The 12,975-nt window shown below is 43.2% G+C and overlaps 1 protein-coding gene across 3 annotated transcripts in view; it reads left to right on the top strand.

Moving 5' to 3' along the window:
- The window catches only part of cep350 (centrosomal protein 350), a 217,244-nt gene extending 209,037 nt beyond the window's left edge, over positions 1 to 8,207 (top strand). For all 3 annotated transcript variants that reach the window (XM_041207879.1, XM_041207880.1, XM_041207878.1), the window contains exons 37-38: positions 689 to 811; positions 4,869 to 8,207. In XM_041207879.1, coding sequence (XP_041063813.1) covers positions 689 to 811; positions 4,869 to 5,033 — 288 coding nt within the window. In that variant the 3' untranslated portion in view covers positions 5,034 to 8,207. The remainder of the gene's footprint in view (positions 1 to 688; positions 812 to 4,868) is intronic.
- The last annotated feature ends 4,768 nt before the right edge of the window (positions 8,208 to 12,975 follow it).

Below are 12,975 nucleotides of genomic sequence, written 5' to 3'. Positions count from 1 at the left end.
TGGATAATATTCAGTCTCAAAGGCTTGACATTCACACCTGTTAGACCGAGAAGTGGTTTCAACTTCCTGAAATGCTGGGCCCCCTGTATGAACTCGGGTCAACCTCATAGTTTTTTGTGAGACTTCCCATAGCTCTAGCCTTGAGTCTTCTATCTACAATCTATTGAAGATTGAACTTTCTTGGAATCCAGTGAAACTGACGCCTACTTCATGGGAGATGCTGTTGACTAATTCAAGAGCTGTACCATTTTATACACCGAATTGATAAATGGATAATTAGTAATTTCTCAGCTTAGCTCTTAGGCAAGATAAAATGTAAAAGATAAGTCAAACCACCTCATAGATCTGACTGTTTGAATGAAGAGTGTATCTGAGGGTGTTGCACATTATTTTAAAGATGCCGTGTCAGCAAGCCTAGATTCATACTCACTCTTGGATTTCACTGATATTCATTTCAGTTATAATTAGGGTTTCAAGTCTTTATTATAGAGAACTTTTTGTTTCCCCAAACTCAGTCTGTGCTTTGATTTTTATCTATTTCTAATCGATCAGAATGGGGCAAAGCAGAAGGCCTGAGTATCAAACTCTATGTTGTACAGCCTTAGAGAAGGGTGGCAGGGTTGGTGGCTGCTTTGTCTGTGTGGGGTGTGTGCAGCAGCTGCCATTTCTCCTTTGCTTCCATCCACAGACCTTCATTTCTGATGAGGTCCTGAAGCTGTTTGGATTCAGCAAAGAACAAAACCACAAGACAGACTGGCAGAAGATGATGAAATTTGGTAGGAAGAAACGTGATCGAGTGGACCACATTCTGGTAAGTCTTTCAGTTTGGTTGGTTCAGTTTTAAATGGTTCCATTGTATCATGTGCACACATCACCACACAAGTGAGCTCTGCCGTTATTTAATTGGCACAGGGTTTGGCTGTGCTTTCCTGCCTGGTTATCCTGCATTCACCAAGAAAAAGCTTTAACTTTCAAATTGAATTGAAAACTTGGGACCCTTTCAGTATTTCTCAGTGGTTAACAGTGTGTAACCCCACAGCATCCGTCACCTAGAAGGATAAGGATAAGCAGGTATATGAGAACACCATCACCTCCAGGTCACACACCATCCTGACTTCGTTGTCTATCACCTTTCCTTTATAGTTACTGGGTCAAAATCCTGGAACACCCAAGTTGCAGCACTGTGAAAGTTCCTCAACACATGGTCTGTAGTGGTTCAAGAAGACCCACCAAGGGCTACAGGGGACAGGCAATATTTGCCAGTTCCACCCACACCCCCAACCCTTTTATTTTTGAATGGCTGCTTAACTTGACTGAAAATCAAATTCCTTCTGTTTTTCTTTCCATTTGGGGTCAAGCACTTTGGGTCATCCAGAGCACCCATCGTGCTCTGCCTCAACAGAGCATCCCCTGCTGCAGCTACAGGGTTTTAACCCTTTCCCGGCCTCCCGAGTGACATTGCTGAGCAGTTTGCCTTCTGGACCTCTATCCTTCAGGATCCTCTGGGTTCTTTCTACTTCTGACGTTTTTCAGCCAGCAGGGAGAAAAGGGCCCTTTATCCAGCTCGATGGGCTGGTTGCATGCCCTGGATTCCCTGAATTCTGGAAAGGTCCCATCAGATTGGAAAATAGTGAATGGGACTCCTCTATTCAAGGAAGGAGGGAGGAAGAAAGCCAGGAATTACAGGCCAGTTAGCTCAACACCTGTCTAGGGAAAATGCTGGAATCTGTTAAGGCGATTAAAGCAGGCAGTTAGAAAATCTTATTGCAGTCAGGCAGAGTCAACATGGTTTTGTGAAAGGGAAATCATGTTTGAGTAATTTATTGGACTTCTTTAAGGAAGTAACAAGCAATGTCCTGTGGATGTACTGTACTTCTGTTTCTAAAAGGCATTTGACAAGGTGCCAAAGGTTTACTACACAAAATGGCATAAGTTGTAACATATTAGCATATACAGAGGATTCGTTAGCTAACAGGAAACAGTCAGCATAAATGGGTGTTTTTGGGTTGGCAACATGTGATGAATGGAGTGTCACAAGGATCAGTGTTTGGGGCCTCGCCTATTTACAGTTTATGTCATTGACTTGGATGAAGGGACCAAAGGTATGGTTGCTAAATTTGCTGATGACACAAAGGTAGGTAGGAAAGTAAGCTGTGAAGAGGGCATAAGGAGCCTGCAAAGGGATATAGATGGGTTCAGTGAGTGGTCAAAAATTTGGCAGATGAAGTATGTGAACTTGTCCACTTTGACAGGAAGAATAGAAAAGCAGCATATTATTTAAATGAAGAGAGATTGCAGAATTCTGAGGTACAGAGGGATCTGGGTGTCCTGTTACATGAATCAGGAAAAGTTAGTGTGCAAGTACAGCAAGTAATCAGGAAAGCAAATGGAATATTGTCATCTATTGCAAGGGGAATGGAATATAAAAGTGAGGATGTTTTGCTGCAGTTATACAGGGTGTTGGTGAGACCACATCTGGAGTACGGTGTACAGTTTTGGTCTCCTTATTTAAGAAAGGATATAAATGTGACAGAAGCAGCTCAGAGATGGTTCACTCGACTGATACCTGGAATGAGGGGTTTATCCTATGAGGAAAGGTTAGACAGGCTGGACCTGTATCCATTGCAGTTCAGAAGAATGAGAGGTAAGATCCTGAGGGGACTTGGCAGGATGGATGCCAAAAGGATGTTTTCCCCCTGTGGGAGAGGCCAGAACTCGGGGACATGGTTTAAAAATAAGTCATCTCCCATTGAAGACATAAATTAGGGGCAGAATTTTTAGCCTGAAGGGCAGGCGTGCGCCTAACCTGATCCGGCGTGAAATTGAGTAAGATGACGTTGGGCGAGTGTCCCCACGTAAGCCTGCACTCACGCAATGTTTTGGTCGGCAGTTGCGCGCTGAAGACGGAAGTGTGCCCGCCGACAATTAAGTGGGCAACTAAGCCCATTAACGGTGCAATTGTCTGCAATTTTTCATTTTCCGTCCAACCTTACGGTTGGCAGATGGGCGAATCGGCCAGGCGGCCTTTACTTTATTCGTCAAATCTCATCCACAGGGCAGGATGAGGTTTCCGTGATGAAATAAAATATAAATAAATTTTTGTGGGCAGCATTTTCCGTAGCTAAATTTTCAGGTGGTTCATGATGACGCATGGACACTTTCAGCTTCTGGAACCTTTATTTTTGATTTTTCAGGTCTTCAGCTCTCTGCCTTCAGGGAGCTTTCTCTCAGCGCTGGCTCACGCCCACGTTGACGTCAGCGCCTGCCCCCACCCGGCAGCGCTGAGCATCTCGGCTCAGGCCATTAATTTGCCAGTCAGCATGAAATCAGGGCTGGCGGTCCAGTCCGGTCGGTTCCCCGGCTGATCCCAGGCCCGCCGACAACACCCACCTGCTGACCTAAAAATTCAGGCCAAGCAGAATTTTTTTTCTCTGAAGTTCGTGAATCTTTGGAACTCTCTTGCACAAAGAGTGGCGGAGGCAGGGTCAATGAATATTTTTAAGGCAGAGGGAGATTGACTCCCTTGTCAGTCAAGAATCTAAGGATATTGGGACGTTGGTGGAATGTGGATTTGAGGCCACAATCAGATCAGCTATGACCTTATTGAATGGCAGAGCAGGCTTGAGGGGCTGAGTGGCCTACTCCTGCTAATTTGTATGTTTGTATTAGTTCCCCCTTTTCCAGAGAAACTATCCTGACCTTACTAATGGCATGTATGATATGGTATACAAGGATTTGGACAATCAAGTTACTCAGAAATCCAGTTTCTCAAATCATTTTGATTTTAATCCCTACCACAGTTGTGTGAACAATCAGATGAGTAGTTATTGCAGCCAGTTTGTCATTTAGAGGGAATCTAATTGGCTATTCAATGATAGCGCATTGATTCGAAAGCAATATATTGATAGAATTCCACCCTCAATCAGCCAGATTACTCCAGTGCAGAGCAGTACTATCTGCATTGGGACTGCACCAGCTCGGCTACTGGCTCTCCCAAGCTATAGGAGCCAACTTAAAGGCAGAAAATATCATTCAGTTATGCCCAGCATCTCTTCTCTTTTAGTGGTATTCCTCCTTAATTGTGCTTGCTAGGAAAAAAATCTCCACTGATTGCTTCTATCACTGGCAGTCTTAGATCTGGCCTTAGTGTCCTGAACAGCTGTGCTGTTGGAATCAGATTCAGAAGGATGTAGGAATGGGATTAGGCCAGCAATCCCTCCGAGCCTCCATCATTCAGTTAATCATGGCTGATCAGACTCTTATCTGTATTACCTGACTTGATTCCGTAACTCCTAATCACCTTTTATTAAACAGATGTCTATCAGTCTTAGTTTTGAAATTTTAAATGAATCCCCAGTCTCAACAGCTTTTAGGGGAGAGAGTTTCAGATTCTCAGTACCTGACATCACCCCTGATCAATTTAGTTCTAAATTTAATGTTCTGTCCCTGATTCTGGCCTTCCGCACCAGAGGAAATAGTTTCTCTTTTTCTTTCATTTGATCATAGTCACTTTCTTTAGATCGCCCCTTAATCATCTTTACTCAAGAGGATGCAAGGTCTGGTTTATGTAGAAATTACTGGAAATACTCAGCAGGTCATGCCTAGTTTATGCATCTGGTCCTCATAATCTAAACTTTTTAGCCTCTGTATCATCCTGTGCAGGAATGACTGGGTACAGCCCATTGATCTCTCAATGAACTTGCCACTCCTCCTGCCCAAGTGTTACTGCTCTTTGGAGCATGGCTATTTATGTGGCACTGTACAACAGGAAAAGTGAAAGCCCAGAAACTAACGATTTCTGGTCAGAAATTGCACCAGATAGTATTTTATAAAAACAACAACCATCTTTTTTGTCTGTGTTCTTACAGGTCCAGGAGCTTCATGAGGAAGAATCCCAATGGGTGAATTATGACGAGGATGAGCTTTGTGTGAAGATGCAGTTGGCAGATGGGATTTTCGATGCCCTGATAAAAGACACAATAAACGTGCTGAATCAGATTCAGGGGAAACAGTCAAAACTCACATTATCCTAACACGGGCCATGCCATCGCCTGACCTGTGGACTACAGAAAGGAGGCCAAGCCTCAGCTTCCTCGGGCAAGAGAGTTGGTGAGCTGAGGGGAGTCGTCCTTCAGCCCCTGAACCCATCCCACCGATTGGGCTGTGACATCTGGCATGGTGTTTCCTCAATGTGTAGATGGTTTGGGACATCAATCCTGTTCCAGAGTCGGTCGACAGGCAACATGTGGATACCAGAAGTGCCAATTTTTTCCCTTCCTATTTATATACACCCTTAATCCCATTTATTTATCCAAACTGTAGCATAGACTTGAATTCAGAGAAGTTTGCACATTCAATTTTTTTTCTCGCATTTACGCCTATGTTTACGTTTTTAGAAATCTGTGTATCTTGAGGTGCTTTGGTATCTGTGTTTGGTGTACGCTAGCTCTGAGAGTTGAATTTAACAATGGCTGATATCATACATTGAATGAGCACTACCTCTGAGCTAGGAGTATATCTGCATGATTGAAGCAGAGAACAAAAAGATTGAGATGGAAAAAATGCTTCTCACTTTGTCACGTGAACTCTTGATTTTAATTTTTGGTTTTAAGTTATTTCGGAAAGAGGAAATTTGCTTTTTACTCAAATGAGCTCTGTTGTTGACTTTCATTCTTGGGGAAATGTCGCATACTTTGAGTGGCTTTGGAGATCACTCTAGTTGATTCGGGAACTTTTTTCTAAAAATAACATGATAATTCAGGTCACAACACCCTCGTTTCTTGAAGTTGATCAGCGCAGTGCTTGTGTTCTTTGCATTCATTCATACTCTGTGTACCAATGGTAAACCATTGGCATTTGAAGGTAAATCCCTGAAATGTCTGTCCATGTAAAGGCTTCTGATTAGAAGTCACGTAGTGATAACCAATCTACGTTTATAAGACAGCCTCTCTCAGATGGCAGTCTCTTTCCCCCTGCCACCCATTGGTTGTACTAACTGTTATTGCTGTCCAAGTGTGTGTCCTAATGTCCTGCCATATCTTCAATCAGGTTTTTGAGTAACCCTCCTACTTGTATCAGCTCCTGGGGGCTCCTTTAGGCAATCATTAAAAATTAGCTAAGTTGGATCTCTAGTTGTCTTCCCTGAGCTACTTGCCCAACCTAACCACCTACAGTAAAGCCCCCTGATCTCACTGTACTGAGGTAAGCCCTTGGCACCGTGCCACTTTGCCCATGATCCATAATATGGGTATTAGTGGAAAGCTGTGGTAAATTGCTTTTCATGTTACCATCCTCTTGTATGCCCACTCTACCACTCTGCAGTTGTGGGGAGGTTTCTTATCTATTGTATTGGCCTGACTTGTTCATGTATTTGATTTTGGCATGCCAGTACGTGAAAATAATCTCTCTGCTTGACAGAGGGCACAAGATGACTAAGAAATGCCAGTTATAACTTGTGGTTTTCTCTTCTCAGCCTCTCACTGCAGCAAAACTCACTCCCAAACACAAGTCCTGGCTGATTTTTCCCCCCCATGGAGTCAGACACTTCTCTTGAACAATTATGGTACAGCAACTCACCAATATGTAGGGAATCAAACCAGAACCTTCAGCTCAGTGGATTGTTTTCAGGCACTCCACTCACTGGAGGATGTTAATGATTTTAACAAGCTGCTATATGTTACACACTGTTAATTTTTGTGCAAAGTAAATTTGTCGGACTTGGGACATTGAATTCAGGCAAGCAAATGTTTTCTCCTCCTTTCCTTCAGCTCCCCCTTCGACACCCATATTGTACTGACTGGTTACAGATCACTATAATGTTTACTGGCGATCAACATGTTGTGAGAATCAAAGCACAGCAATTGGCCAGATCCGAGCCACATGTTTCCAGCTGTAAATTGGAGTGTACCCTCTGGAGGAGTAGGAGTTCTCTGTTAATGGGGAGAATACAATGTAAAGGAGGACCATTTTCCCCTGAGCAACTGGTTGGGAATTTGTGAATTGGGAAGAAGTTTCTCAGAGGTGTATCATCAGCACCACAGTGATTATGTAGCCTTTAACTCTATAGGTGTGTAATGAAAGCTTTGGTGAAAGATGTCAGCTGAACAGAGGGAAGCCTCCCCATTGATGTGAGGTATTCATAAAACAATTGTGAGGGATTAGTCTGGTTGGTAGTGAATGCATAAACACCTTTAGCCATGCTGCTACTTGGCAAGCAGGCCATTTCTCTTTCCCTGTATCTTGGTTCTCTCCTGTTCATTGCAAAATATTAGCCAGATATTTACTTGTTGGATTAATGTGGTCAACCTCAGACCATTGCCTTAACCCACATTGGCTACAATACTGGTAGTTGGTCAAGGATTGCTAGGTTGACAATTGGCCTCTATTGGAATGAAGGTTATTTCACCGTGATTCTAGATAAGACCGCACCTTGGTCTCTCTCTCCCTTATAATTAGCAGTGTACCAAAGGAGCTGGGTCAGCACTGCAGACATGCTTCCTGCCAAATTGGTTGCCACTAAGCAGGAGTCCTACCTTCACATACTGATGAGGCAGCACAGAATGCTGGCTCAGCACACTGTTCCTTCAGATACAGGGCAAAACACAAACTGCAGCATCTAAGCCAAGCACTGACAAACACAACTTGTTAAGTAGTTGGTGTTCTAATCCTCAGCCTGTTCAGGGATGTCGTGACCAGTTTATCCACAGGGCTTGAGTTCAAAATGGTTGCCTTAGCTACTTGTATACTTGAGAAAGCCAGTACTGTGTTGTTCAGCACTCGTGCTCGGTTGTTCGACAACACGGAAAACGATAATGAAACCTATTTATTAAGAACTTGAAGTTCAATTGCTGCTGTGCTCAGTGCTGTAGTGGACTGGTCTCCCCATTACATTATGCCCAGTCTCTCATAATATACTGGGTAGACAAATACAAGGAGACTTGCCTATGTGTACTGTACAGTGCAGAGCTACACAGAGGAATACTTGACTGTGTACTTTGTATAGTGTGTGTGTGTAAATACTGGCTGAGCATTCCTGTATGAGGCAATTCCTTTCCCTTTTGTAATTTTTAGGGAAGGGGTAATGTGTGTAGTTTGGAAATGTAAAATAATTGGGTTTTTCCTCTGTATACATATCTGTATATATATATTTGATAACATATTGACTTATTAATACGTAAGAATTTTGTAAATAAACCTTTACTGATTTATAAGTGGCTTTCAATTTGCTCCATTCCTTTTACACTGAGATGTGAAGTTGGAGGAGTTTCTTGTCTGCGATATGACTTGCATCTTGCCCACGGTGCTTTCATGGATCTGAATTCTGCCTCTCTAAGTTAGATTTTATTTGCGAAGCTGCCAGATCCCTGTCTAATCAAACATGGGTATTCTCGTTTAACAGACTTCTGTGAGAAAGCAGAAATAAATAATGCTCTTTGTGTTCTCTTATCACACTGTCAGCATTCCAGAGCCCTGCACATTGTAACTTACTACTCCGAATGGTTAATGCTATGCATACAAATAGCTTAATGAATTCTGTTGAACAGGTTAAATTGGGCTTCACTGTGTTGAAAACTAGGAAGGATCTGTGTCCTGTCCAGCAGAAACATATGGGAAAAAAGATCTTGCATTACTTTTCACAACTTCAGATCAAAGTTCTTCCCAAGCAAAGTACAATTTGAAGTGTAGTCATTGTTTTTTTTAATTCATTCATGGGATGAGGACTTCACTGGCTGGGCCAGCATGTATTGTCCATCCCTAATTGCCCTTGAGAAGGTAGTGAGCTGCCTTCTTGAACCGCTGCAGTCCGTGTGGTGTAGGCTGTTAGGAAGGGAGTTCCAGGATTTAGACCCAGCAACAGTGAAGGAACGGCAATATATTTCCAAGCCAGGATGGTGAGTGGCTTGGAGAACTTCCAGGTGGTGGTGTTCCCATGTGTTTGCTGCTCTTGTCCTTCTAGATGATAGTGGTCATGGGATTTCGAAGGTGTTGCCTAAGGAGCTTTGGTGAATCCCTGCAATGCATCTTGTAGATTGGCAACAGTGTGTACTATGTGCGTCGATGGTGGAGGGAGTGAATGTTTGTGGATGGGGTGCTAATCAAGCGGGCTGTTTTGTCCTGGATGTTGTCAAACTTCATGAGTGTTGTGGGAGCTGCACTCATCCAGGCAAGTGGGGAGTATTCCATCACACTCCTGACTTGTGCCTTGTAGATGGTGGACAGGCTTTGGAGAGTCAGGAGGTGAGTTACTTGCTGCAGGATTCCTAGCCTCTGACCTACTTTTGTAGCCACAGTATTTATATGACTAGTGCAGTTCAGTTTCTGGTCAATGGTAGCCCATCAGCAACAGTAATGCCATTGAATGTCAAGGGCCAATGGTTAGATTCTTTCTTGTTGGAGATGGTCATTGCCTGACACTTGTGTGGCGTGAATGTTATTTGCCACTTGTCAGCCTGAGCCTGGATATTGTCCAGGTCTTGCTGCATTTGGTCACAGACTGCTTTAGTATCGGAGGAGTCATGAATGGTGCTGAACATTGTGCAATTATCAGCGAACATCCCCACTTCCTGACTTTATGATGGGAGGAAGGTCATTGATGAAGCAGCTGAAGAAGGTTGGGCCTAGGACACTACTCTAAGGAACTCCAGCAATGATGTCCTGGAACTGAGATGACTTGACCTCCAACAACCACAACCACCTTCCTTTGTGCTAGGCATGACTCTTAACCAGTGGGGAGTTTTCCCCATGATTCTCATTGACTCCAGTTTTGCTAGGGCTCCTTGATGCCACACTCAGCCAAATGCAGCCTTGATGTCAAGTGCAGTCACTCTCACCTCACCTCATAGAGGAAACACAGCAACAGGTTTGTATATGGCAAGACTTGCAGAGAGCAATGAGACAAATGACCAGATAATCCTTAATGATGTTGGTTTGAGCGTTAACTGTTGGCCAGGGCACTGGGGAGAACTCCCCTGCTCTTCTTTGAATAGTGCTGTGGGATCTTTTACACCCACCCAAGAGGGCAGTTTAATGCTTCATTTGAAAGCTGGCACTTCAGACAGTGCAGCAATTCCTCAGTACTGCACTGAAGAAATCACATTCATCAAGGTGGAATACAAGTTAAGCCAAGGGAGCAGAGGCTGAAAGTAAAACGCGATCAGTTTAGAACGAAGAAGTATTTCAGACAGTGTGCTCAACACTAGAAGTGATCTGCCAGATGGAGCTGTGGCAAATTTAAATATTTCTCCTTTGGCACCTAAGGAAAGGAAATGACCATTTGGTCTGTCATGCCAATGCTGGCTCTTTGAAAGAGTTAACCAATTAGCCCTACTGCCTTTGCCTTTACCCCTTTAGCTGTGCAAGTCTTTCCCCCATGAGTATTTATCCAATTCTTCTTTGAAAGTTACTATTGAATGTGGTTCTACAACCAATTTAGACAACACATTCCAGATCATAACTTCCTGCATAAAATAAAAAGTCTCACCTTGTCTCTGGTTTCTCTGTCAATTATCTTAAATCTGTATGCTGAGTTACAGTGGGACTATGTGCGCTCTGGCTTCTGACCTTTCTGCCAGTGGAAACCTTTCCACCTAATTTACTTTATATTAATACCCCATAATTTTGAAAAGATCTAATAAACCTCCCCTTAACCTTCTTTAGCTTTACAGAGATGGATGTTAAAAATCCCATGGCACTATTTTGAGGAAGCACAGGGCAGTTCTCCCTGGTGTCTTGGCCAATATTTATCCTTTGATCAACATCATTAAAAACTGTTTATCTGGTCATTGTCACTTTGCTGTTTGTGGGAATTGGCTGCTATACTTCCTGAATAACAACAGTGGCTGCACTACCAAAAGTACTTTAATTGGCTTTGGAACAACCTGAGGTTGTGAAAGGTGCTATACAAATGCAATTCGTGCCTTGGAATCCTTAATATAGAGAAAGGAGGAGGCCATTCAGCGCTTGAGGCTGCTCGGCCGTTCATGGGGCCATAATCGTCCATATCAGAACTCCATATCCCTTAATACCCTTGGCTAGCAAAAATCTGTTGATCTCTGATTTAAAATTATTTATTCAGTATCTACTGCACTTTAAGGGAATGGTTTCACACTTCTACCATCCTTTGTGTGCAACTTCCTGCTGAACGCCTGGCATAATAAAGGTTATGTTCCCTTGTCCAAACAGAGGAAGTTATATCCTAATAATTCCTTTCAAGCACCAAAAGACCTCAAATCAAATGTTTTAAAATCCTGGAAAGCTCATTAATTGAAGTGACACCTGACTGATATTTTTAATTCATTTACAGGATGGGTGTCGTTGGCAAGGCCGTCAATTATTGCCCATCCCAAACTGATCCCGAGAAGCTGGTGATGAGCTTCTTCGTCAACTGAGTGGATTACTGGGCCATTTCAGAGGGTAATTAAAAGCCCAATCACAACAGGACAGTGGATCATCCCTAAATGACAAGAGTGAACTAGATGGGTGTAATCTGGTAGTTTCACGATCATTATTAATGAGACTAACTTTTTCTTTCAAGTTTTACTTAATTAGCTGAATTTAAATTCCCCAGCTGCCTTGGGAGGGTTTAAACTTGGGTCTCGAGATTACTAGTTCCACAACACAACTACAATGCTACTGATAAAAACAAAAAACTGCGGATGCTGGAAATCCAAAACAAAAACAGAATTACTTGGAAAAACTCAGTAGGTCTGGCAGCATCGGCGGAAAAGAAAAGAGTTGATGTTTCGTGTCCTCTCGAAACGTCAACTCTTTTCTTCTCCGCCGATGCTGCCACAATGCTACTGTGTTCATCCATGTCACTCTCCTGCTGATGAGATGCTCTGAAGAAAGGTCGCAGACCTGAAACATTAACCCTGTTTCTCTCTCCACATGTGCTGCCAGACCTGCTGAGGATTTCCAGCACTTTATTTCAGATATTCAGCTGCCAGATCAGTACAGGCTGCCTTTGCTAAACCTTTGATACGGCCTGGAATGGCACATTACTGCTGAACCAGCAGCTAAACCTTCACTGCATTGTCATTATTGAAGATGGCTGTTGCTTGCGTGCATAGAGTCACCTGTTGTGCCTTCTAATATGGTTGCAAAACCTATCTGCAGACCTGCATAGCTTTTCACAGTGCAGGCAAGGATATATCTGATTTTGTTGGGATTGCCTGGTCTTTCTAGCTTGCCTTTTGTCCTTAACCGTCTGCATTCTTTACTGTTCCAAGGAAGCGATACCACTACTTGAGATTGCTGTTCAGGAAGCACTTTCTTGTTCATTTTTCTCCCAGTCAATGCCACATATCCCAAGATTTGCTTTCAAGGGGTACTTGAATCCTAATCTTGCTCTACCTCACAGGCGCTGTCCAATTTTTTGTGAATACAAGACCACCTTAGGGATTTTATCATCAGTCATATGTACTACATGCCCACTACGTCTGAGCTGGGTTCTGATGATGTTTTTCATGCTCTTTGAAGTACCTCAGTGTTGGGCATTTTGACCACCCGCCCCATATTTGACGCCCATGATGTTCTGACTGCATCTCATGTGGAACCTGACCAATTGCTTAATGAAACAGCAGTAGGTAGTCCATGTCTCAGATATATGGGTGAGTAGGTATTACCACACTTTTGTACACAGCTGGTTTTGTTGTAAGTTTGATACCTCCACCGTCCCTTGTGCAAACGGGCAAATGCTGAGCTTGCTCTGGCAATCCTGTTCGGCAACTCGCTGTCGATGCAGATTGTGATTCCGAGACCAGCTGGCTGGTGAAGTCTGTCTTCCTGAAGCTGATGATTAGTCCATGGTTCATACATCCATCATTAGAAAAAAAAACACAATCTCCTAAGCCTCAAAACGTAGAAAGTTTTACAAAAGTTTTCCCTGGCCAAAATAAACGCTCGCCCCCCGCCCCCCACCCCCCTAGTCATCACGTGTTAATAAGTTAACAATAACACTCCACTGGACTAATAATT

The sequence above is a fragment of the Carcharodon carcharias genome, chromosome 16 (genome assembly GCF_017639515.1).
Source record: "Carcharodon carcharias isolate sCarCar2 chromosome 16, sCarCar2.pri, whole genome shotgun sequence".
Classification (NCBI taxonomy): domain Eukaryota; kingdom Metazoa; phylum Chordata; class Chondrichthyes; order Lamniformes; family Lamnidae; genus Carcharodon; species Carcharodon carcharias.
This window is presented reverse-complemented; position numbering and strand designations above follow the sequence as displayed.